Source organism: Lethenteron reissneri, chromosome 8, assembly GCF_015708825.2.
Source record: "Lethenteron reissneri isolate LAM-NWPU_2019-01 chromosome 8, ASM1570882v1, whole genome shotgun sequence".
Taxonomy (NCBI): domain Eukaryota; kingdom Metazoa; phylum Chordata; class Hyperoartia; order Petromyzontiformes; family Petromyzontidae; genus Lethenteron; species Lethenteron reissneri.
In genome coordinates, this window is record NC_083786.1 from 5,652,015 (window position 1) to 5,676,563 (window position 24,549).

The 24,549-nt window shown below is 55.8% G+C and overlaps 3 protein-coding genes across 7 annotated transcripts; 1 reads left to right on the forward strand and 2 right to left on the reverse strand.

The window, feature by feature from the left end:
- Positions 1 to 60: 60 nt before the first annotated feature.
- PHYHD1 (phytanoyl-CoA dioxygenase domain containing 1) lies at positions 61 to 8,157 on the forward strand. The gene is made up of 11 exons (XM_061579178.1): positions 61 to 360; positions 2,741 to 2,899; positions 3,412 to 3,487; positions 4,144 to 4,191; positions 4,769 to 4,824; positions 5,322 to 5,384; positions 5,610 to 5,631; positions 6,900 to 7,028; positions 7,386 to 7,502; positions 7,656 to 7,782; positions 7,994 to 8,157. The coding sequence occupies exons 1-11, from the start codon at positions 97 to 99 to the stop codon at positions 8,034 to 8,036; spliced, it is 1,104 nt and encodes a 367-aa protein (XP_061435162.1). The 5' UTR covers positions 61 to 96; the 3' UTR covers positions 8,037 to 8,157.
- Positions 8,158 to 8,367: 210 nt separating this feature from the next.
- Positions 8,368 to 16,768, reverse strand: SLC4A1AP (solute carrier family 4 member 1 adaptor protein). Its single transcript, XM_061578857.1, has 13 exons — positions 15,332 to 16,768; positions 12,844 to 13,078; positions 12,230 to 12,373; positions 11,937 to 11,997; positions 11,591 to 11,730; positions 11,147 to 11,307; positions 10,895 to 10,964; positions 10,389 to 10,584; positions 9,940 to 10,051; positions 9,633 to 9,831; positions 9,189 to 9,487; positions 8,925 to 8,991; positions 8,368 to 8,647 (listed from the first exon to the last, which is right to left on the reverse strand). The coding sequence occupies exons 1-13, from the start codon at positions 16,382 to 16,384 to the stop codon at positions 8,598 to 8,600; spliced, it is 2,787 nt and encodes a 928-aa protein (XP_061434841.1). The 5' UTR covers positions 16,385 to 16,768; the 3' UTR covers positions 8,368 to 8,597.
- Positions 16,769 to 17,458: 690 nt separating this feature from the next.
- On the reverse strand, positions 17,459 to 23,709 carry MAEA (macrophage erythroblast attacher, E3 ubiquitin ligase). Of its 5 annotated transcripts, none has more exons than XR_009757254.1 (9): positions 23,530 to 23,709; positions 22,658 to 22,840; positions 21,892 to 22,104; positions 21,289 to 21,413; positions 20,556 to 20,675; positions 20,086 to 20,194; positions 19,678 to 19,811; positions 19,081 to 19,272; positions 17,459 to 18,696 (listed from the first exon to the last, which is right to left on the reverse strand). XR_009757254.1 is itself a non-coding variant. In XM_061579117.1 (9 exons), exons 1-9 carry the CDS (start codon positions 23,686 to 23,688, stop codon positions 18,601 to 18,603), a joined length of 1,281 nt encoding a protein of 426 aa, XP_061435101.1. In that variant the 5' UTR covers positions 23,689 to 23,709; the 3' UTR covers positions 17,459 to 18,600. The 5 variants fall into 5 exon arrangements, 4 of the variants coding, with proteins under 4 accessions (XP_061435101.1, XP_061435088.1, XP_061435094.1 ...); XM_061579117.1 differs by having other exon boundaries at positions 19,081 to 19,276; positions 20,556 to 20,632; positions 21,291 to 21,413; positions 21,892 to 22,095; XM_061579104.1 differs by having other exon boundaries at positions 19,081 to 19,276; positions 21,892 to 22,095.
- Positions 23,710 to 24,549: the final 840 nt, after the last annotated feature.

The following is a 24,549-nucleotide window of genomic DNA, read 5'->3' on the forward strand; positions in this document are numbered from 1 at the left end:
TGTATTATGGATTGGGGGTGAGATCGCGTGGGACGATTCTGATCGCGACGAGGTGGGTCCATCACCACCCGGTGCCCCGCCAACTCAGGTTTCTGAATGGGAAGGACCCCCTGCTTGGGGTCAGGGCGTGGGGCCCACCGCGAGGGTCCCGGCCCCTCCACCAGAGGGCGGGGAGGAACGAGAGAGGCCGCATCGAAGGGGTCGGGAGCACACCAGCCACGCGGTGCCGTTGCGCAAGCGGGAGAGATTCCAAGAGGACGCGTCCAGCCGACGGCAGCCTGCACGCCACCTCGACCACTGGAGCTGCCGACAATCTCGAGCATGGAGCCCTCGACCGCCGAGGATGGCCTCCGTGAGAAGGTGCGATGGATGATGGAGCAGTGTGTGCGGCCTCGGTTGTAGCTCGAGGTCTCTCGGGACGTGGAGAGATGCAGCGTCCAGCACAGAGACAGACGACACGGGGACGTGAAGTGCATAGGCCACGGGAGAGACGCCACACAGACACGCGGAGACAGAGACATGCAACACTCAAGAGACACGGAGTGGGACGCAGGCGGACAGACACCGAAGAGACAGCGGCAGTGGCGGGCGTTGTGCGTTATGCAATCGCTCACAGCACAACACTCACACATCACAACACTCATACAACACTCACACAGCAAAACACTCACACAACACAACACTCACGCAGCACAATACTAACACAATACTCACACAGCACAACACTCACACATCACAACACTCACACAGCACAACACTCACAACATTCACACAGCAAAACACTCACAAAACACTCACACATCACAACGCTCACACAGCAAAACACTCACAAAACACTCACACATCACAACACTCACACAGCACAACACTCACAACACTCACACAGCACAACACTCACAACACTCACACAGCAAAACACTCACACATCACAACACTCACACAGCACATCACTCACAACACTCACACAGCAAAACACTCACACAGCACTCAGCACAATATTAACACAGCACAACACTCTCACATCACAACACTCTCACATCACAACTCTCACACAGCACAACACTCACACAACACTCACACAACACAACACTCACAACACTCACACAGCACAACACTCAGCACAATACAAACGCAGCACAACACTCACACACCACTCACACAGCACAACACTCACAGCACAACACTCACACATCACAACATTCTCACATCACAACACTCACACAACACTCTTACATCACAACACTCACACAGGATTCACACTCTCCCAGCATTCACCGCTGAATTGGTTCTGTGTAATGTTGGCCACTGGACGAGAGGCGTCACTGTACTAATCCGCGACAGTAATCCACGCCGCGTGTTTACAAGAGATAAGTACCGAGTCAGCTGAAACACTAACCCCTCACCTCCCTGACCCCTCACCTCTCTGACCCCTCACCTCCCTGACCCCTCACCTCCCTGACCCCTCACCTCCCTGACTCCTCACCTCCCTGACTCCTCACCTCCCTGACCCCTCACCTCCCTGACTCCTCACCTCCCTGACCCCTCACCTCCCTGACCCCTCACCTCCCTGACCCCTCACCTCCCTGACCCCTCACCTCCCTGACTCCTCACCTCCCTGCCTCTTCTTCTCCCTGACCCCTCACCTCCCTGACCTCTCACTTTCCTGACCCCTCACCTCCTTGACCCCTCACCTCCCTAACCCCGCACCTTCCTGACCCCTCATATTCCTAACCCCACGCCTCCAAAGGACCTTCTGAAAATGCCCACACGCAGAGCTCGTGACCCTGGTGCATAGCAGTCCTATATGGACCGCACTGTCCCCTTGCCATCCCATCAGCCCTAACCCTGCCCCTAGATGCCCTCCTGCTGGCAGTGTTTCGATCGACCACATCACGTCGGCCCTGTCGATTGATCCTGGGAGGGACTGAACGGGGCTCGAAAGCAGCATTCCTCTGCTGGTTAAACTTTGCAGTCGCGAAGCTGGAGAGATCACCGAGTAATATCACACTTGATTTGAAGCTGTTGATTAGACAGTGTGTTTGTGTGTGCCCTATTGGACTGGAGTGTCGGTGTGTACATGAACTGCCCTGTGTAGATGTGCCGTGTGTTGTGTGTGCTGGTATGTGGCCGGGTGGGTCAGAGCGCTGAGCACGCACTGTTGAGAAACCCTTGCTTGGTATCTTGTTTACAGCCTGGTGAATGCCCAAAAACAACCCGTCACATGCAATTTGTTTCTGCACTTCATTTGGCTAAATTATAGCTCTGAGAATCTAAAATATCCTTTTGACTATCATGCGACGAACATTACTTTCAGTGGCGGGAGGGGAGGATGGCGGTGGAACAGAATTCGCTTGAATATATCTCAGAGGTAACTCTGCGATATCCACTTCTGTAGGCCATTCTCCAACATGAAGGGTTTGCCTGGGAAATGTCCGAGTGGATTTTTTTTCTCTTATTTCACAAAACCGGTCGCAAAATCGGGATAAATGTTGTCATTAATCTAGACAACGGCCCACAGCAGACAGCATGGTTATTACACTCGCATCATTAATCAGGGCGGCCGATAGAATTTAATAATAGGGCTATGCTGTGCTATGACCCCGGCGACGGGAGTTCAATTCCCGCTCACGGCCACCACCAGTGACGATTATCTGAACTGGTCCTGGGCCTCCCCTAGATCGACTCAGCCTTAAATGAGTACCTGGTGCGGTGTGTAAAAATCGTGTGTGCGAGAGAGCAGCTGGTGCAGGATGGCTACGCGGTGGTGGAGGGCTTCTTGAGTGCCGCGGAGTGCGAGGCGCTGCGCGTGCGTGCCGCCCAGCTCGTCGCCTCGGCACAGGTGCCCCCGGAGTGCCGCGTGGAGTTCACCACGGAGGAAGATGAGCAGGTGCACGCGCAGGTGGGTTCCGTCTGACGCCGCATGGACACACGGACAAAGATTCCTGTGTAGCCTTTGACAGACTGCTGGGGCAGGTGCTGTTAGCAAGTTGCATCGATGAAAGCCGACATGGGGCACGAGGCGGTGGGTGGCCAGCACCTGTCTCCCCAGTGCTGATGTTTAATACACACTATATCAGGTACTAATTTTAGGCTGAGTCAACCTTGAGGAGGCCCAGAACAGTTCATATATTCATCACCGATGTTGACCGTGAGCGGGAATCGAACTCGATTCTCTGGGTTCGTAGTGCAGTGCGCTGCTAACCACTGTGCCACCGCTCCCCACACAAACATGCACACTCGTGTCCACACTTAAATAAACATGTACACTTGCTCAGAATACCAACTCATGCACTTATGCGCGCGCACAGGCACGCAAGGCACACACACATGTTCTTACAGAAACGTACGCACACCTCGTGAGCGCAGTCCCTCTCTCTGAAATATTGTGATTTTGTGATTATCTTTCAACAGGGAAACGCCGATTATTTCATGACCAGTGGAGACAAGATACGCTACTTCTTTGAGAAGGGCGTCTTCAGCCGGGACGGTGAGGGTGGATTCCATGGGTTTCCCTATTTGTCTTCATCATCATCGGTCACCGATTGTCACCGATTTGCCGTCCCTCGTGAAGGCCGCTCTCCACTATTGCCTCCTATATAGAGTCCACTACAATCACAGCCGCCAGATTGTAAGGGCAGTTTCTGTACTCGGGCCCTCCGTCATCCGGAAAGGAACTCTCCTTTAAAAAAACCCTCTTGGCATGGGGCCCCCGGGGAACGGCTTGCAGCCAGCGAGCCTCCGGTGTCTCAGCCTGCCGTGTGTGCGCGAACGCCCACCACGTGGGAGTGCAAGTGAAGGAGAAGGGTGGTTGGTGTGAGGGGTCACTCCGCGAGCCACTCTGGCCAAGAAACTGGTGGGGGGTTGCAGGGCGGAGCGGCTCCAGCGGGGGCTGTCGGGGGCAGGGAAGACGCCTCCTGCTCACGGTCTGGCTCAACTTTGTTCCACCTCTGCCTGTGGCCACAGTTGCCTCTCTCGCCATTATGAACGCACCCGCGGTTTCTGCGAAGCGTCTCGAGATATGGTCGCACGCAGACGCGGCTGCATACATCTGCCTTGTATTGCAGATGCATTAGTCGCATTGTGTCGCTGTCGTGAGAGGCGGAGATGACTCGAGGCATTGGGCATGGGTTTGCTTCTTTCCAGGCGACTTCCTGGTGTCCAAGGAGCTCGCCATCAACAAGATCGGCCACGGTGGGACGCGCGGCCAGCCACGACGCTACCACTTCCCTCGATCGCGACTCTGCACCCTTCACTGCCCTCATCCCAGCACTGCAGTTCGCGTGTGCCCGAGTTATTGCACCACCACCACCACCCTGCCACTAACACTGCTCCCACTTAGAATAATTACCACCAAATCACGCGGTGTAATATATACACCTCCGATTATCTCAGTTGGCTACGTACGGTGTGAAAGACGTTCAACATACATACATGGCGATCATCGCCCGCTCCTGCAAAAACTTGGCACGACCATGCCGATAAAACGGTCATGAGACTCGGCGAGGCTATCCGAGTTAAACAAGCGTAAATTAAGTCAAATAAGCCATCCGGCCACCAGCATCATCAGCAGTCTTGCCACCCCAGGACTACCACTACAGCTACTGTCACCACCAACAATGATTACCGGCATCCTTAACCATCACCACTGCTTCTACGACCGCCGGCACTACCGCCACCACCTCCACTACGATTCGCGGCACCCTCGTTCCAGGAGGAGTGTGGTGTTGTGGAGGTTACAGAGACTTTCTCTCCACCCCGCTGTGTGCAGCCTTACACGCCCTGGACCCGGTGTTCAGAGATGTCACGTTCAGCACGAAGGTGAAGGTGAGCGCTGTTCTTTTGCTAAACGTGACCAGGTCTGGATTTCTCACCGAATATTTTCACTGGTAGACCGGAGCAGGCACCGATAAGTAGCCAGAATCATAGCGAGCGGTATACTGGATGTGGTGTGCCGGGTGTGGATATATTTTCCGGGTCATTGACCAAGACACACCTGGCTGAAATCAAGACCTGGATCTATCATCATCACCGCCATCATCATCAGCGTAGCTTTATGTGTGGTTGCTGTTTGAGACTTTATTTCATGCTTCCCGAATAATTTTTGTGGTTTAAATGTCTAAAATTGTGTGCACTCTGGTGCCTGTTTTTGTTGTGCGATTAACTAATTTGTCCTCAGCTCCTCTTTAAAAAAAACCCCATCGGATGATAAATAAAGACAATCTCACATCAACATCACTGTCATCAAACACGCACAGGCTTGTTTTTGTTTGCTGCGAGAATTCTGGCTTTGTCACCTGCCATGACCGCATCCATTCCTGCAGGAAGTGGCACGGAAGGCCGGCCTGCAGGAGCCTGTGGTCGTGCAGAGCATGTTCATCTTCAAAGTGAGCAGCACACCGGCGACACAGCCGCACACTGACACATCAGCACACCAGGGACACAACATATATATACATAAAACCCCACGATTAAATGTATATTGTAAAACGCCTCAGTAAATGCGGTCTGATGTGCCCAGATGTGTTGGAGCAGTGGATGCAATAGCTCGCTGCATAAATCCACATTGTATCGCATTGCTTAGTGTGCACATCCGTCTTGTGTCCTTGCAGCAACCGGGGATTGGAGGAGAAGGTGAGATCACTGGTGACACCCACCGCGACTGCTTGGCACTCTGCACCCCCGAACAGTGGCAACTTCTGTCCAGCGCTCCGATGTGTTTTTGAGTTGTAACGGCAGTTCCTGAAAATTATTCCAGCACACGTGTAATGGAATTTCAGACTCACTGAGCTATACAGCTCTTCTTCTGAAGCTACCTGGCCTTAAATGATAGCTCAATGAAATAGCTTATGATGTGTAAATATGTAGCATCCAAATGTTTGTCAATGTGGAGGGAAAACCAGAGGGCTCCGAGAAAAATCCACATGACCACGGGGAGAACATGCAAAACTCCAAATATACAGGGATCAGGGTTAAGATCGCCCCCACGCCTTCCTGTACACCAGTCAACATCTCGCCACCGCGGCGCCAAATGGCTCACGGTGAAACCAGAGCACCGTGTCAAATTTCTCCGGCGTAATTGCCGAGGCCTGCACAGTGGTGTCCCGCTTCGCTGTCCGGCACCCATTGGCAGAGGTCGCAACCGGGTACCCGATACCCGTACCCTCCCAGATACCCGGCTACCCGTACCCGGCCGAGTACGGGTACGGGTAGGCCGTGAGTCACTGGTGAGTAACCGTCTGTCACTCATTTCGGGTAGGGTACGGGTACCCATTTGTGACCCTGGTGCGGCCGGGTACGGGTAAGGAATCAAAACCCGTTTGCGACCTCTGCCCCTTGGTGATCGCGACCCTTGGGGGGGCTCAACCACTCCTGCTCTTGCTGCCTCGTTGTGTCAATGCCGCCACCCGCCCAAGTTCTCCTCTGTTCCGCACTTCTTCATCTGCGATCCGTCTCCGCTCCTTCTTGGCCCGACTGCAGCCACTGCCGTGCGGGGTATCGGGGAGCGGCGCCAGCCGAGCGGCCTGAACACCACCCGGATCGTTGTTGTTGGTCGCGCCGCCTGGGGCGATGGCAGCCACGGGTCGCTGTGTGCCGGCGTTAGTTAACGCGTGCATTTAAAGCGTTCTGTTGACATGTTCTGTCAGCATGGACAGCTGCTAAATGGTGGTTCAAAAAAGTGATGGTGGCGACGAATTGTGATTTTAACGAACTATCCCAATTCTAATTGCGCTATTACTGCTTGTGGTTGTGTTCGTGGTAGTGCGGCATGGCACGTTGTGAGTGGAGCCAGAGATTAATTTATCGGTGAATGGTCGCTAGTAGCCAGAGCCATCGCGCGAGGAATACTGGATGTGGCCTGCCGGGTGCAATTGAGCCCTGAGTGGAGTGGTGTGCCGCAGTGACGCCGCACCAGGACGCGTCGTTCCTGCACACGGAGCCACTGGGCCGCGTGCTCGGGTTCTGGGTGGCGCTGGAGGACGCGGATCTGGACAACGGCTGCCTCTGGTTCCTGCCCGGGTCTCACCGGCGTGAGTACCAGCACCCACCTCCCTCATTTACATAGGCGCAGGCGCGTGCGCGTATTTGTATGCGTGTGTGTAGCGGTCGTGTGCCTGGAGAACTGAGTTTGATTCCCGCTCATGGCTCACACCATCGACGATGATCTGAACCGGTCTTCGGCCTCCTCTAGGTTGACTCACCCATAAATGAGTACCTGGTGTGATTGTGTAAACATCGCTATCAAGGTAGACAAAGGCGGCCGAGCGTGGTGCTGGCCACCCACCTCGTGTGCGGTGACGGCCTTCATAAGTGCTCGCTCACAGGACTTGCCCCAAATGTCTGTTGAGTCTATACGGGGTATCTTTGCTTTGTGTGTGTTGGTGCAGAGGGGGTGTCGCGGCGGCTGGTTCGCCGGCCCGATGGAGAGTTCCCCCGCACGGGGTTCGAGGGCTCGGAGCCCCCCTACCCTGACGAGGGGTTCGTGGCAGTGCCCGTGAAACAGGGTAACCACGTATGTGTGTGTGTACACGCGTGTGCTTGTTCTACATGGGTGTGCGCGTATACGGATGTGTATACATACGTGCGTGCGTACACTACGTGCGTGTACACGTACATGTGTGTGCGTGTGTACATGTGCGTACGTGTGCGGCCTTCAGGGGGTCTGGTTCTCATCCACGGTGAAGTCGTCCACCGCAGCTCGGCCAATCGGTCTCCTCGCTCGCGCCACGCCTATACCTTCCACCTCATGGAGGCGCGCGGCTCGCAGTGGAGCCCACGCAACTGGTGCGACGCCTCCTACAGGCCACGAGCCTCCTGCGTCTCACACACCGCTCCTCTCCATCACACGTGCCACTCACACCTCACCATCCAAGTAGCACACACCACTCCTACGCCCGTACCTCGCCTCCCTACAGCACACACGCACGCACACCACTTACATCTCACACAGCCTTACTCACAACCCTTTCTCTCACACGGGGTGCGCTGTGTTTAGGCTACAGCCCACGAGCGCGCTTCCCTTCCCTCGCCTCTACTGAGCCCGCGCTGCAGGCGGGCGCTCGGAAGATCGCGTCTGCCGCTGCCCTGACGTCACCGGCCGCGACGTCTCGTCGACGAGCCCAGGATACTCTCTCTCTCATCAATAAACCGAGCTGGAACATCAAAGAGGCCGTGTGTTGAACGTCTGTGGCAGCCCGACTTGCGTGTAGGGGATCCGTGTCACGGGGCTGCCGTTGGGCCGAGTCAGGCGACTCGAAGGCCGCTCTACGCGTTGCTTTTTCCTCCCCCTTGGCACAGATGACTGAGAAATAGACAAATCGATAAAACTGGATCCGGTTTCGCCCCAATATCACACACAACGCTAACACACACGGGAAAAGACATTTATTATGAAATGATAAACTTACATACCTGACTTTTTGAAAAGGGAATGCCACATTTTGAAAATGTCCCTAGAATCTTGCTGACTTACGCCTACTGGACATTTGTGAAAAAACGCTTCTGAGCTCATCAGATTCCTCCAGGATAAATATTCTGACTCCTGGGCAGAGTGTGGAGGTCGGTGGACGGGGGCCTTGTCGAGAGATCGTTGGTGTCCTCTAGTAGCCAAACTTTTCGTTGAGATGAGTCCGCCCATCGCCGGTCTGGCCTGAAATGGTATCCAGCAGCAGCACGCATGGAAAATTAGACCAGAGAAACACACTGCACGGGGTGACATGTGGCACGGAGGGTGCCGCACCACCGCAAACCACACCTGTCGCACGCATCAAGGGCATCCACGCACCGGTAAACTTACCTGTTTCTCCACACACCTGTAAACTTGCAGAGCTATACACCTCTAACACCTGCAAGCTCACTAATCTATACACACCCACACCTGACAGCTCTCCTACCTACAAGCACCCACACCTCTGCCATTCACGTACCTGTAGGAGGGACCCACACGTGGTAGTCGGGGTCGTTTTGGGGGTAGGTGGTCCCTGCGTCGGTGCCCTGGCGATGGGAAAGGGGGTTAGGTGTTGGCGTTAAAGAGTCCGGATTTGAAACACCTCTCACCACACTGCGCAACCACAACTCAACACTTGCAGCACTCGGCTCCCCCCACTTGATACATCACCACACTCGCCACCTCCCTGACACGTCCAGAGCAAACACCAGTATACAAATGCTGCAGAAATTCAAACACTTGCCTTCTTATGGCCGTACGACTTCCTCCTCTTTGTTGGTGCCTTCTCAGAGGTGGCGGCAGGTTCATCCGATGGTGTTGTGGAGCCGGGGGGCTCATCCGCCGGCTTGGACAAGCTGAGGGGGCCATGCATCCGCTTGGAGGTGCTGGAGTGCGCGTCTGTTAGCGTGGAGGAGCTGCAGGGCTCATAAGTCTGCTTAGAGTGGCTTGGGGTCATATCAGTTGGCTTGGCAGGGCTGGGGGGTCCGTCCATTGCTGTAGAGGAGCTGGGGGGCCCATCGCGCTGTGTGCTTGAGGGGTGATCTGTGGTTGAGAGGGAGGGCGACCGGGTCACCAGAAACAGCAGCACAGGAAATTGAGCAGAATCCACAACCTCGCAGAAAGCAAAGCGTTTCGCTAATTGGGCACAGCACAGCCCCACTCTACCCTGCACGGTGGGGGCCCTCACTGTGAGCCGGTCTCCCTTGGGTCCCCGCCTCCTTCCTCTTGTCTCCACCGGGTGCGAGACGTGCCCCCGCCGCCCCTGGCCTCTCCTCCTCTTCCTCGTCTTCCTCCTCCTCCTCATCCTCCTCCTCCTCCTCCTCGGGCGCGGCGGACTTGGTGTTGAACAAGCTGCTGGGCAGCGCCGGGCGCTTCACAGGGAGGCCCTGGTGAGAGGAAGTCCCCGATGTTGAGAAGCCAAACACAGGGCTGCAAGGTGCAAAATCAGGGATTGTGGGCACAAGCGGTGCGACGGACGGGGGCCAGCCACTCACCCCGATAGCGCCCGTCTTGAGCCTCAGTCGGCTGCCTCCTCGCATAGCGCCTGTGAGTGGCAGCATCTTCTTGGGCTTGTCCCCAGCTGCTCCCGTGCTGGCCACCCCCTGCCTGTAGAATGAAAGATGATATCAAATGAAGTTAAATCGTGAGTACGTTGGTATTCGCGCCAATCTTGCAGCAGACCGTTTGACAGTCTGCAGTAGTTTCACAGTAGACAGAAATGTTGGGATTTACCCTGACCTTGTAAACTCAACCATAATACACCGACACCGATGCCCACATTAACACCATCCCCATCGCTAACGAGCACGCTCACCTCGAACGGTAACCACAATCCGAACGGTAAAATATTTCTATGCACTCTTGGCTCCGGCTCTTATGCTGCCGCTTCACGTTCTCCCACCGTCGCCGTGAGCACCACCAGCACCAACACGCGAGGACTCACGGGGGCAGCAGCGGGGGCAGCGCCGCGGGCCGCGCCACGGACGCCAGTCGCCGCAGCCTCTGCTGCTCCTTGCGCAGCTCAAAGGCGCGCACACGCATCCGCTTCCGCTGGGCGATGTCGAGGGTGGCGCCCGCACGCACCTCGCTCATGTAGGCGTCCAGCGAGTCCTCGGTCTGCGCCTCGCGCGCCGCCGCCGCTGCGCAGTCGGGCATGGATATGGAGCAGAGCACGAGCAGCACACGGCATGAGTGATGATGCATGTGCTCGTACAGGTGGGTAGAGGTTCGTACAAGTGTGCGTGGGTGTGTACGGGTGTATAGAGGTGAAAGCGGATGTGTACAGGTTTTTGCGAGTGTGTACGGGTGAGCGTGTACAGTTGAGCATGCGCAGGTGTGAATGGGTGTGTACAGGTGAGTGCAGCAGCCCTGAATATCACACAGCAGGCAAGGTGTGCCAATATCGGTGAGTCCGTCCTCCCGTGCCCCCACCCACCCCACCTCACTGACCTTCAGCGGCAACCTTGAGCTGCCCGTCCACATCCTCCAGCTCTCGCTCCACCTCGCCCAGCTTGGCCACCTGTATCGCACGTCGTCCCGCAACAGCGAAGGGAATAAACCCATCGGGTAAGGAAATGCTTGTGCCGCCGGGGGTGTAGGTGCTCGACGGTCGCGGGGGTGTAGGTGCTCGACGGTCGCGGGGGTGTAGGTGCTCGACGGTCGGGGCGGCGGTACTTATCGCGTTCGTGCGTACGCTCTCACCAGTGAGTCGTAGGTCTCGGCACGATCCTTCACCCTGCCGGCCTTGCGCATGCGCTCTCTGCGCTTGTACTCCACCACGCCGGTGCGGTCCAGGAAGGAGTCATCGTCGCTGTCGTAATAATCCGCCTCCTCCCAGTCCTTGGACTTCCGCTTGCGGCTCACTGCGGCATGGCAGCATCAAGCGCACATCTCAGGCTTGCGTCTCGCGCATCGCTGCATCTCACCTGTTATAACTCGCTCGTCAAAGATGTCACTCGCTTCTTACAAGACACCTCTGAAATGTCAACAATTACATATTCGACATCATCTAACCCATCACATCCCACCATATCAAACCACGCTCATCACATCTCACCCATTACAGCCAATTTCCCCAAATTCAGACCGCGTTTGTACGTGCAAGCACGCGTGCGTACGTGTGTGCACATATGCGTACGTGCGTACCGGCCTCCTGGCGCAGCATGCCGCGGGCGTCCAACATTCGGCACGCCTCCAGCGCGCACTGGACCACCGCATCCTTCTTCTTCCCCGTGGTCACGACCTCAGCCATCACCTCGTGGCCGCTTGCGTCCTCCACAGGGAGGCTGGGGCAGAGCGGCACGACACCGCGTCACCGTGCGCCCTGCACCACAGTTGTCGCTAACCGCTCGCCCTCTCTTGCTCTCTATATCTCAATTCCTCTCTTTTGTTCTTTTTCACTCTCACTCGTTCGTTCTTTCACTCTCTCGCTCTCTCTCTGAATGATCGGGGTAGGAAACTGCTAAGGTGGAAAAGCGATCGTGGTGCTTACCTGACGCGGCACAGCCAGCTCCCGTGGGCTTGCTGGTCGAACTCGTACTCCAGCTCCAAACCTGACACACGTGCGGTGCACGAACAGCACCTGAGTTATGGCTGGGGGTTATGAGTTTCTATCAAGATTAACCATTCAGGTTGGGGCTCATGTTATGGCTTGTGTTAGTGGTTGGGTTACATGTTGGGATAGGGTTAATGTTATGGCTTGAGCGATGGCTAAGGTTATGGTTGGAATTCATGTTGTAGCTAAAGGTTTAAGGGTGGGGATAGGGTCAAGAGCACAACCCACACCTTCACGGTCAAAGAATCCCTTCAAGGCCTTTTTGGGGTCCTTCACGTAGAAAGCCTCCTTCTCCTCTAGGAATCCAGCAGCAAACGGGTTCTCCTCATCCTCCTCTTCCTTCTCCTCTTCCTCCTCGTCCGCGTCATCCATGTCTGGAGGTAGATAGGGGGGCGGGTATCAGGATAATTACGTGAAAAGGGAGACAATTATGATTGTGATCCTAAAGCCCCAACGTTATTCCCCGAGCTGTTACTATATCGGTCGCTCGGCTGTCCCCCAACAGACGTACGCACACTGGGCTTCATTTCTCATAGCAATCTCCGGGTCGCTGGTAGACTGGAGTACGTGGCACACAACTGGTAGTAGCCACAGCCATATCGAGACGTATGATAGATGTGGTGTGTCTGGCATGGAAAAAAATGTCCGCGTTGCCGAGCCGGAAAAACCCAGTTGAAATTAAGTTCTGGACTTAACTAATCATCGTCGCTTTAACTTTGTGTTGGTTTGTTTACATTTAGCACGGTTGGCTACGTACAGTGCGAAAGGTCAGCATACATACATTTGGATCACGTGTAAAATGCTTATTTTAATTATATATTTTTTTAAAAAGCTGTGCACGCACCCATGCCCCACGTGCAGCCAGTGTATTCCTCGCTGCCGCTGGCTTTGGCTGCAGCGGCCTTGCCTCCACGCGCCCTCTTCGCGTGGCCTTTGCTCTCTTTGTCCTCGTCTTGATCATCCTCGTCGTCCTCGTCCCCGAGCATGCGCCGCTCAAGCTCCACACGCTGGCGCCGATTCAGCTCCTGCAGCTCCGTGGGCGTCTCATCCGCCTCCGCCTCCTCGTCCTCGCTGGGGCCCTGGGCAGAAGGCGACAGAGTCACCCTTCGCGTCACCCGAGCCGTGGTGCCCGGGACTTCGCGGGAGAAAGTAACGCAATCACAATAATGCCCTTAAATTTCGATTTAAAGCTTTCGTGACTGCAGGGATTCATATTCTTGGTTCTTTCGGTAAAGTCAAGTAGAAGGGAAATAATAACATAATAAATATAATCTTAATTTTAGAACTTTCGTGACTGCAGGAATCATTATTTGTTTCTTTCGGTGAAGTCACGTCTATAGATAAAATAATAAATTAAATTAAATAATAGAATACGACGTTTCGATTGCAACACAAGCAATCATCATCAGGTATAATGAAATAGCGACATAAAATCCAACCAGAAAACTATAGACAGACATACCAGCAGACAGACATCACCAAGATACACAGAGAGAGCAACACAGGCAACAGAGAGAGGTGGTCGTCTCTGTGGGGTGGCCTTAAATAGACAGAGGAGGGCGGACACAGAGAGAGGGAGGGGGGCCAGAGAAAAAATTAGCATATCAATGAGTGGACAACCAAACGTGTTGCTGCAAGTGCGATGACACGGCAAGCAAGCCTGAAAATCAGGAGGACACACTAAAATTAAATAACCTAGTAAAATATCGAAATGTAATGTAATACCGACCCTCTGTGTTGTATTACATTACATTTCGATATTTTACTAGGTTATTTAATTTTAGTGTGTCCTTCTCCTGATTTTCAGGCTTGCTTGCCGTGTCATCGCACTTGCAGCAACACGTTTGGTTGTCCACTCATTGATATGCTAATTTTTTCTCTGGCCCCCCTCCCTCTCTCTGCGTCCGCCCTCCTCTGTCTATTTAAGGCCACCCCACAGAGACGACCACCTCTCTCTGTTGCCTGTGTTGCTCTCTCTGTGTATCTTGGTGATGTCTGTCTGCTGGTATGTCTGTCTATAGTTTTCTGGTTGGATTTTATGTCGCTATTTCATTATACCTGATGATGATTGCTTGTGTTGCAATCGAAACGTCGTATTCTATTATTAATTTAATTTATTATTTTATCTTTAGACGTGACTTAACCGAAAGAAACAAATAATAATAAATATAAAACAATAAAATTCTCACGACGTTTGGATTGCAACACACCTGATGATGATTGCTTGTGTTGCAATCGAAACGTCGTGAGACTTTTATTGTTGAATTATTATTTTATTATTTCCCTTCTACGTGACTATACCGAAAAAACCAAGAATATGACAATGCCTCTTTTTGTATCCAGCAAAGCCGGACTCTCCAGACTCTGTTCAGCAGAGTTCTGCAGGTCACCATGGTGGAGGCAGGAGGGGGCAAGGAGTAGGCGGGGGGGGGCATGGTGGGGGGGGTGGGAGCGCGCTAGTGGGGGATGCGCGGCGGGACCATTCGGGGGGGGGCTAGGGAAGGGGGGGGGGTAGGGAAGGGGGGGGGCTATGGAAGAGGGGGGGTTAGGGAAGGGGTGGGGGGCTAGGGAAGGGGGGGCTAGGGAAGGGGGGGCTAGGGAAAGGGGGGTGCTAGGGAAGGGGGGGGCTAGGGAAGGGGGGGTGCTAGGGAAGGGGGGGGGGCTAGGGAAGAGGGGGGGCTAGGGAAGGGGGGGGCTAGGGAAGGGGGGGGGGCTAGGGAAGGGGGGGCTAGGGAAGGGGGGGCGGGGCTAGGGAAGGGGGGGGGGCTAGGGAAAGGGGGGTGCTAGGGAAGGGGGGGTGCTAGGGAAGGGGGGGGGGGCTAGGGAAGAGGGGGGGCTAGGGAAGGGGGGGGCTAGGGAAGGGGGGGGGCTAGGGAAGGGGGGGCTAGGGAAGGGGGGGGGGGCTAGGGAAGGGGGGGGGCTAGGGAAAGGGGGGTGCTAGGGAAGGGGGGGGCTAGGGAAGGGGGGTGCTAGGGAAGGGGGGGGGGGGCTAGGGAAGAGGGGGGGCTAGGGAAGGGGGGGCTAGGGAAGGGGGGGCTAGGGAAGGGGGGGGGGCTAGGGAAGGGGGGCTAGGGAAGGGGGGGCTAGGGAAGGGGGGGGGGCTAGGGAAAGGGGGGGGCTAGGGAAGGGGGGGGCTAGGGAAGGGGGGGGGCTAGGGAAAGGGGGGGGCTAGGGAAGGGGGGGGGGCTAGGGAAGGGGGGGGGCTAGGAGGGGGGCTAGGGAGGGGGGCTAGGGAAGGGGGGGGTGCTATGGAAGGGGGGGTGCTATGGAAGGGGGGGGCTAGGCAAGGGGGGGGGGGTGCTAGGCAAGGGGGGGGGGCAACTCCATCCTACCTGCAGCACCAGCAGGCGCGTGCTGCCGCCAAACCGCAGCACGTGTCCCACGCGCACGCGGTGGAAGTGGCGCGGCTCCACGCGCGCCTTGTTGACGAACGAGCCGTGGCTGCTGCCCAGGTCGTACAGGTAGAGGCCGCGCTGCTCGGGCAGCCCGTGCGCGCGGTGCTGCAGCACGGCGTGGCGGCGCGACACGGAGGGGTGCTCCAGCCGCACGGAACACGACTCAAGCCGTCCCACCACGAAGTAGCTGGCGCCCGTGAGCGGCACCGAACCCACCACGGTGCCGCCCTTGAGCACCTCCAGGCCGAATGGCACGGCCGCCTCGCCCGCCTCGCCACCCCAAGCTGGCTCCGTGTACTCCAGCGGGGGCTCCGCGGGATGCTGCTGCCGCTGGGAGCCGACGTCGGGCCCGCGGGCCGGGCCCCGGCAACTGGGGCCGCTCACTTGCTCCGCCTCCCCGGCGTAGCCCCGCGCCGCTGCGTCTCCGGGACCCTGGGGCCCAGCGGGGACCGCTTCCCCGGGCGGCTTCTTGGCTCTGCGCGGGAGCGGCCCCGACAGCGCAGCCGCGGGGAGCAGCGGCTTCTTGAACCCGCCGCTCTCGGCCTCAGGGGCAGCAGGGGTCTCAGGGGCAGCAGGGGCCTCAGGGGCAGCAGGAGCCTCAGGGGCAGCAGGGGCCTCAGGGGCAGCAGGGGCCTCAGGGGCAGCAGGGGTCTCAGGGGCAGCAGGGGCCTCAGGGGCAGCAGGGGTCTCAGGGGCAGCAGGGGCCTCAGGGGCAGCAGGGGCCTCAGGGGCAGCAGGGGCCTCAGGGGCAGCAGAGGCACCTGGGGACTCCGAGTCAGCACGCGCGCCTTCTCCCACTGGGCCTCCACCAGCATCCCTGTCTCCCTCGGAGTCCTTTCCCGATGCCCTCTCTCCTCCCTCGGGGTTCCCATTGGGATCTGCGCCTCCCTGGGGGCCATTCTCGGGTCCCCCCTCTCCTCCCTCGGGGTCCTCTCGGGGTCCCCGCGCCTCCGCAGTCTCCGGCGCGGCCATGCCCGCCGCGGTCGCCATCCGTGCGGCCGCGCTACGCGGAGGTGCGAGGGTGGCCGCCGGGCCGCCACCTTGCTCAGGGAGGCGCCGCCGTCGTTCCGATGGGGGGGAAGGGTTGGCGCGTGATGTCACAGGAGGCGGACACGTGGTCTGGGATTGAAACTTCCCTTAGTAAAATGGATACCGGCGACGTTTGGCAGGGACGGCGCCGTGGTGCTGGTGGTGGTGTTGTTCGTGGACTGCGTGCGGCCAGAGGCAAGCGGCAGAATTTGGTTCCGGACTGCGCCAAGAGACGCGCAGTCGACGAGAGGACGGAAGAGCGGCGAACAGGAGCAATCCAAGATCCCATAGCCTTCAACCCCTTATCAGTGCCCTACCTTATTAGACAAATTCAGACCTTATTGGTCACCCCGTGCCCTTATAAATCCCAACGTTATTCGTACAAAGCCCCATCGCAAGTGAGAAACACACTGACATTAATTTTTTCCCGTATTGAAATGGCTGTACGCCGTACGGACCTGAAAACTCAATTTCCCTGTAGAATACGGGTAAGCCGTGTGGGTTGAGAACCGAGCAAACTGGGGGTGAAGGCCACTACCCAACTCAACACGAGCACAGCCTCAGCCAAAGCCACTGTTACCATCCAACCTCCAGTGTTCCCCGGTGCCTTCGTTGTTGTAGAGTTCCCACGGTTCGTTTACGGCAGCTGGCCCGATTAGTATTGCTGCTGCAACGGCCACGATACAGGGGGCATTAAAGACCCCCTACATCATTGATGCGAGGTGGCCAATTGTGCCCGAGTCCAAAGTTGCCAAATTCGAAAATTACACCGCAGGTTACGGAATGACCTCTGGGCACTCTTGCAAATTCCTGGTTTCTTGGGTTCTCCGTTTGAATCAAATAAACTCGCCTTCGCCCCTAATCAACTCGCCAACGATTTGTGCTAGCCCTCCCTTACATAACCATAATACTGCCTCTTTCACCCGGCTTTTCGCTGTGGTTCCAGCGCCAACGCGGCGACATTAAGAGGTTCAAACCACGTGTGCATTTCACATCTTGGCAAAGGTTAATATCACGAACCACGAGCAAGCAGGCTTCACGTGCTCTTCAGAGCAAGTTTATTGTCATCAAAATGCAATTGGAACTCAGCGGTCTGCCATCACGGGTAACGTAAAACAAAATAAACTGCAGCAACTGTGTTAAACGAATCTCAACCCGCGCAAGGAACTCGTATTTACAAAGCACTTAAAAGCAGTGGATGTGAATGACTGCGTGGGTTTAATCACATCGGTTTAAACGTCACGGCAGGTTGAACAAAATCTCAATTTCCCTTCATGAGCCATGATCAGTCCACTTCTGGATGAGGCCTACCAAAGCCATCACCCGCCTCTCAAGGTCCTACAATGTAACAATCCATTCTAGCACCTGAACACAAGATCGCTCCACGTCCACAGGGGACGTCCTCCGAGGCGTTCCCTCCCTTGGCCAGTCACATACGTTATGTCAACAAAAGGGACATTTCTCTTAACGATTCAGAAAGCAAACGGAAGGGAATATCCTTCAAAACGTTTATACAACATGCCATGTGCTCTGGATGCAAATTGCCAAATCTGGTCACGTGTTCACCATGTCGGCGCGACCCTAGTTCCACACTCAGCGTACTGTCCTGTTGGTAATGTACTTCGTGCCACTGGCTGCCCACGTGTATAGGTGAAGCCAGGCAATATTGACTGCGCATGTACACAGCTTTAAAATCTCCGACAAACCTGGCACAGGACCACCTTAACCACGCGATGTGCCAAGAGCACAGGTGCAAGAATTCCAATCTCAACTTCCGCAAGGGTGGGCAGGATTGGAAACACTTTGTAACATGGATTCCCTCGTCCATGTCTACAGCTTTCACCCAAATCGACGGTGGTGAGGCTTCCATCCAGTCGGTCACTGCATGGCCCAACCATCCTAAACTCCATTTCAGATTAGGCGGGAATGATCATGGCAGTAGCGGCTGTGGTCGTGGCGCCGCAGTGGGGAAGATGATCCAAGTGGCGTGGAGGAAGACTTCTGTGTCCGCGTTAGCAGGAGTTTCTGGAGCAGCCACCAACAAGAGAAATGTGGGGTGTGGACTATGGAAGGCACAACCGCACACGATGCTTATCAGGGAGCAGACATGGGCGGTGGGGGGCGGGAGAGCTAATGAGTGGAGTAGCACCTGTAGCACGGGAGGCCGTGCCAGCCCCTCACATGATGAACACCTTTTCTATCTGTGAGAAGTTGAACACCTCCTTGGTTCGGGGGCATGCCACCTTGTCGCCCTCACGGATGGACACGAGCGACTGTGGAGAGGATGACAAATGACATTGGTCATGACAGCAGCAATACCAGATTCCCAGAATGGCCATTACCGCATAGCCAATGACACATTGTATGATTTTAAAGCACAATGTAAAGTTGATTCTTTTCCAGTCGGCATCATGGATTAAAAAAAAGCCCACGCCTTTTTGAAAGCTCATATTTCCATCCCAGTCCCTCACCCATAGCAGGTGCTGCCCAAATCCAGTAAGTGCCCTGAAGACAGAGAAAGTCTAGATCACACGGCACCCATGCGTTCTCTTATCCCCACGTTATCGCTGCACACACGAAGCACCGAATCGCAGCAACAGTGCCTTAGCAGCCGAGCTACGTTGTAACGATCCCACTGCTGCCCCGCCCACACGCACGTTGTAGCTGTAGATGTAGCCGTTGGGCAGCATCATGGGGGGGTTGTTCTCGTTCATGACTTGGCCGGACACACGGCACACGAGGCGCGAGTTGGCGCAGTGCGCCATGGGCAGCGGCGTCGCCAATTTGTTGAGCGAGCGGCAGCACACAGGGCACTCGGCATTGCGGGCTGAGCCATCCTCTTTGTAGCACTGCCTGTGGCGCCGTCAAGGAGCATCCCAGCAAAAGCAGCTCATGGCTTCAGTTTGGGGAGATTAAATACTCCAAACTCAGGTGATAGCAAGTTCAGGGCAATATACTAAATGTGATGCAATAGCAGTAATTTCTTTTTCGCCGCTTTTCTCCGCAAGGTAGGTGCATGCAGAACGAACAGCTTCTCCGGATAACTAGTCTGGTGGGAGCACAGCACGAGCGAGGAGCTACTTTCCTCCGAAAACGAATTTCAAGAGCCATCATTTTGTCCCATCACAAGCCCACCCAGTTACAGACATCGAGGAGTTGGCAGGAGAGGCAGGGTGGTGGGTATGCACAGGCGGACGTGCGTCCATATAGAGGAGCGCCTGTTAAACGTGGGCAAGTGCAAGAGCCAAGGATACGGAGTCTTAATGGCTGAGAGGCCACACTGCAGGGTGACCGTGAACACCGAGTCATTGCTGAGCTGGTGCAGGCGGTAGTTGTCGTAGCGGAACTGTTGGATCAGGATCTTCCAGCGCGACGGATCCAGCAGCTCCTGTAGGAGCCAGACGCAAACGGTTCAGAGCACGAGCTGTGACTGTGCCGATTCGCACCACCGGCTGACAAGACTGTGTACGTTGGGTATGCCATGTTATGTGTGCGTGCAATCTGCGAAGGCTGTATGTGTGCAAGCACTGAGTAGACTGTGCCTTCCATACTTCATGTCGCCTCACGGTGCACCTAGCCGAATACGCGCTGTCAAGTCACCGCCACTTAGTGGTGAATGATTGTTGTTGCTGTTCTGCTTGTGAGCTGCTTATTTAGCTCGCCTTGTACGGGGAGAGGTGCGTGTCCACGGGGAAGGCGAGCATCCCCATCACCTGCTTCACCTCTTCCAGCTGCGACCCCTCCGCTGTGCTGAAGTGCTTCCTCGCGTGGCTACACGCGCGACACAAACACCGACATGTTAACCACATACGGCAACACATCTACACACAAGCCAGGCACTACGTCACGTTGGACACAAGAGGTGCCCCACAATAAAATAAAAGCCCACGAGTGTTTGTTGCAGTAGATTGAGCTATTGTTAGTGCATGGACTACTTTGTCTGTGCACGACTGTGTATGTACACTAATATAAGTAAACGAATGTGTATGCACACGATTGTGTGTGTATGCACTCCTATGTGTTAACTACTGTGTGCATGTGCACACTACTATGTATGTACTTGAGTGCATGTGCACACTCCTGTGTATGTGTGTACGACTGTGTGTCCATATGCTGTTGGTAGTCCACGTACCGGACCGCTTCCAGCCTTCGGTTGTGCCGGATGAGCTCGATGAACTCCTGAATTCGCAGGCTGAACTCCAGGCAGCTCTGGCTCCCCGGGGGGGCCGGTGCGCATCGACCGTGTCCCGACACCAACACATGGGGAACACCGCAGTGCAGGCGAGGCATGAAACTAGCAGCTGCCACATCACATCCCAAATTGACTACTGCAACTCTCTCCTCTTATTTATCCCCCATATCCTTAATTTCCAAATTCCAGAGATCCAAAATGCTGTTCCCAGACGTCCAACCCACAACTGTAAATGAGACCTCACGTCACCCCAATACTTCAACTCCTTCACTGGCTCTCAATACAATTTCGGATAAATTTTAAGATCGCATTCATTCATCGCATTCAATGTAATCCATTGACTCGCCCTTACCCACCTATCTCGTAATTTAATTATAAACCCCTCCACGGACTATTTTCTCCAGCAAGCAAGGCTTTATTAAAACATCCCATATTAACCTTTGCCCAATGGGAGGTTGCTCATTCTTCTCTGCCCATTGGGAGGTCGCTCATTCTTCTCTGCTATCTAGTGTCAACTCCCTGCCCCTGTTCATTTCAGACTCAGGACCTTACTTTTTTCCTCTGCCTATGACCGAATGCCATTCGATTTTTATATATATATACACACACACACTTATAGTATTGTACAGCCTTGTACATAACTGTGCATCACTGCGTGCACGAAGCAGCCGTTACCTTCATCTTGCGGAGCCGGGACTTGTTGTCATGGCACCAGACCAGGCAGGTGGCCGTCTCCTTCTTCTCTAGCGACTCCTCTACGTCCTTGGCCGTCACAAACATCTCGATGTTCACCAGATCCTGTCGCATGGCACACGCCATCAGATATCTCGCAAACTCCATTTTTATCAAAAATATAATAAATAGGGGCGGATATGGCAAAGCGAAGGTGGGTAAACAGAGAGAAACGGTGGTCCTTGGAGGGTTGGTGTGCCATGGAGTCTGATGAGGCACGGGCGGGGGGGGGGCACAGTGGGGCATGGAGGATAATTCTGAGCACAAAGAGAGGTAGTCGGTGCAGCCAAGTTAGAGTGGTGCATGGACCAATCAGGCTAAAGCAGAGGTCAACGTTGGAGGGCTTGGTCGATAGGAGGCAGCAGTCAGTGTGTGATGGAAGGTCAGTGGTCGATTTGATTGATGGGAGGGAATAGTGGCCACGAGGGGCTAGTCTGAGGTGTGTGATGAACGGGAGTCATCAGCGGTGCGTGATGGGAGGGAGTAGTTGGTGGTGATCGGTGGGACGGTAGGTAGTCGGGAATTGCAGGGGCCCCGATCTCACCTCGATGCCGCTTTGCCGTGCCAGGTGGATTGCCGTCATGTAGTAGCCGCAGCGCAGCAGGTGGTCGACCATCATGCGCTCCATGCGCTGGCGCTTCCACAGACTCACGGCCGCCCAGTGCTCACCCGCGTGCTCCTTCAGGTGCGCCACGCGGCGCTTGCACAGCCCTGCGCTCTCCTCCTCGGCTTGCACAGACTCGGCCGCCTGCCCCGGCCACGCAGCCCGTGTCACCGGGGAGGAGAGAAAGAGGGGTCACAGGGAGATAAAAAGGGAGCAGGATCCCCGGGGATTAGTAGGTTTAGCAGAGATCCGTGTCGAGAAATATGTCGGGTACCTGTAACCACACTGACTTCAGAGTCGTAGGGGCACCAAGCTCTCACCCTACGCTACTCAAAATTAACCATGCCTGTAAAAGTTGCAAATTGGTGGCAGGGTTTCGATTTAAAGCTTTCGTGACTGCAGGGATTCATCTTCTTGGTTCTTTCGGCCACAACGCAGACGCCGTCTTTCCAACAGACCTGTTATTCACCTGAGGACGGCTGCTTGCGTTGTGGCCGAAACGTCGTGAGAATTGTATTATTTTATCATGTTTTATTATTTTATTATCTCCCATCTACGTGACTTTACCGAAAGAACCAAGAAGATGGTGGCAGGGTTGTTGGATCACGCAGATAATTGAGCAAACGTGTGAGAGACGTCTGTCTTCAAGTCAACGTGGCGGTGGTGCCACCAGGGCGCAGTGCAGCAAGTAGGCTGGGGGCTGCACCTTGCGCTTGAGCGCCGTGAGTTTGTCCACAACGCCATCAAGCAGCGACACCACGGAGCCGACGGACGAGCACCCGCCCAGCGCCCGCTCCAGTTCGGCCACGGCTGCCACGGCGTGACTCGCCTCCCGGTCCACGTGCTTCTGAGCCGCGCGGAATCGCTTGTTCAGAGTCTCGTAGGGAACCTGCGGGCACAGAGAGAGAGACCACCGGACTTGGTCAGGTCACGCATTTTACAGCTCACCCCTCCCAGCTGTTGAACATACATCCACTCACGATGACCCAGACATCCTTCGTCACAAAGAGCTCCGTCATGGGCACCCAGATCCTCTATCACTCACATCCCCTACTGGTCATATTCCTTGGGGGTTGTGCTGATTAAAGAGGGTCCAACCCAGACCCCCTCGACTGGACAGGGTGTGGAGAATACAAGCAGCAAGCCGGTGGATCCGTCCACCGACGGCGACTTCGCGAGGGCTCTGTGGGACCCAATGGACGGAATCTCCTTGCGTCTGACACGGGTCAATGACACGAGACCCCGACGACTCTACCGGTCACGCGGATCCGTGGCGCAGGGAGAGTCGATATGGACCAGACAGCCAAGGAGAGAAAGGGAAATCCGCGGACATTGCGGGGTGGGACGGGGAAGACAGGGCCACGGCAGCGAGAGGGCCACCAGACAACAAAGGACAGGGCCCGCGTGAGAACCCAGGGTCCATGGAAGAACTGTGGTTGAGGGCAATCTCTGCGGGTTGAGACGTAGGGCCCCCACGCCTCTCTGCCTAGAGGCGCAGTCCCACGGCCTCATCGTTCGGCGAGGCCGCGTGTCCTGCGCGCGGGGCGGGGGACGAGGAGTGACTGTGCGGAGCGGCACCTTGAGCGTCGGGTACTCCTGAACCTTGAGGGCCATCCACAGCTGCGAGCCCGACTCGCGAACCGCCATTTCACCGCCGCCTCCTCCTCCACTTCCAACGCCTCCCGCTGCTGCTGCGGGGGCTGCTGCTGGGGCTGCTGTCAACACGGCGCGAGGCATGGCGGGCGTGGGGGACACGGGGGGGGGCCGGAAGAGGTCGCGAGGGGCGGGGGGTAGAGCGCCGGAAAGGGCGGGGGAAGAGGCGGGGCCCGATCACTAAGGGGGCGGAGATGTTTTTTGAACCGTAGGTAAATAATTAAAATAAATAAAAGTAAAATAAAAATAAAATAAAAATCACGACGTTTCGGAACCGTCACAGCACGATAGCTGTATCAAGTGGATCCGTCCACCGAAACGTCGTGATTTTTATTTAATTTTTATTTTACTTTTATTAATTTACATTTTTTACCTACGTGACTTTACCGAAAAAACCTAAGAATATGAATATGAATCCTTGCAGTCACGAAAGTTTCCAATCTAGAATGTTTTTTTTAGTTCCGCGACTCGAGGGAGGCGGGGTCTCAGTGAGGGGCGTGGTCTCGGTGAGGGGCGGGGTCTCGGCGAGGGGCGTGGTCTCAGCGAGGGGCGTGGTCTCAGCGAGGGGCGTGGTCTCAGTGAGGGGCGTGGTCTCAGTGAGGGGCGGGGTCTCAGTGAGGGGCGTGGTCTCTGGCGAGGGGCGTGGTCTCAGTGAGGGGCGTGGTCTCGGTGAGGGGCGGGGTCTCAGTGAGGGGCGTGGTCTCGGTGAGGGGCGGGGTCTCAGTGAGGGGCGTGGTCTCAGTGAGGGGCGTGGTCTCTGTGAGGGGCGTGGTCTCTGGCGAGGGGCGTGGTCTCAGTGAGGGGCGTGGTCTCAGTGAGGGGCGTGGTCTCAGTGAAGGGCGTGGTCTCAGTGAAGGGCGTGGTCTCAGTGAGGGGCGTGGTCTCAGTGAGGGGCGTGGTCTCAGTGAGGGGCGTGGTCTCAGTGAGGGGCAGGGTCTCAGTGAG

Coding starts and splice junctions, on each gene's coding strand:
- PHYHD1 (XM_061579178.1), top strand. CDS start 97: ATGGGAAGGACCCCCTGCTTGGGGTCAGGGCGTGGGGCCCACCGCGAG. Junction 4,825..5,321: donor CGTTCAGCACGAAGGTGAAG/GTGAGCGCTGTT, acceptor CCATTCCTGCAG/GAAGTGGCACGGAAGGCCGG. Junction 5,385..5,609: donor AGAGCATGTTCATCTTCAAA/GTGAGCAGCACA, acceptor GTGTCCTTGCAG/CAACCGGGGATTGGAGGAGA.
- SLC4A1AP (XM_061578857.1), bottom strand. CDS start 16,384: ATGGCGACCGCGGCGGGCATGGCCGCGCCGGAGACTGCGGAGGCGCGG. Junction 10,965..11,146: donor CCGAGACCTACGACTCACTG/GTGAGAGCGTAC, acceptor CGTGCGATACAG/GTGGCCAAGCTGGGCGAGGT. Junction 8,648..8,924: donor CGTGTGGGTCCCTCCTACAG/GTACGTGAATGG, acceptor ATACCATTTCAG/GCCAGACCGGCGATGGGCGG.
- MAEA (XM_061579097.1), bottom strand. CDS start 23,688: ATGCCTCGCGCCGTGTTGACAGCAGCCCCAGCAGCAGCCCCCGCAGCA. Junction 20,676..21,288: donor CGGCTCCGCAAGATGAAGGT/AACGGCTGCTTC, acceptor CCATGTGTTGGT/GTCGGGACACGGTCGATGCG. Junction 20,195..20,555: donor CGAAGGCTGGAAGCGGTCCG/GTACGTGGACTA, acceptor TCGCGCGTGTAG/CCACGCGAGGAAGCACTTCA.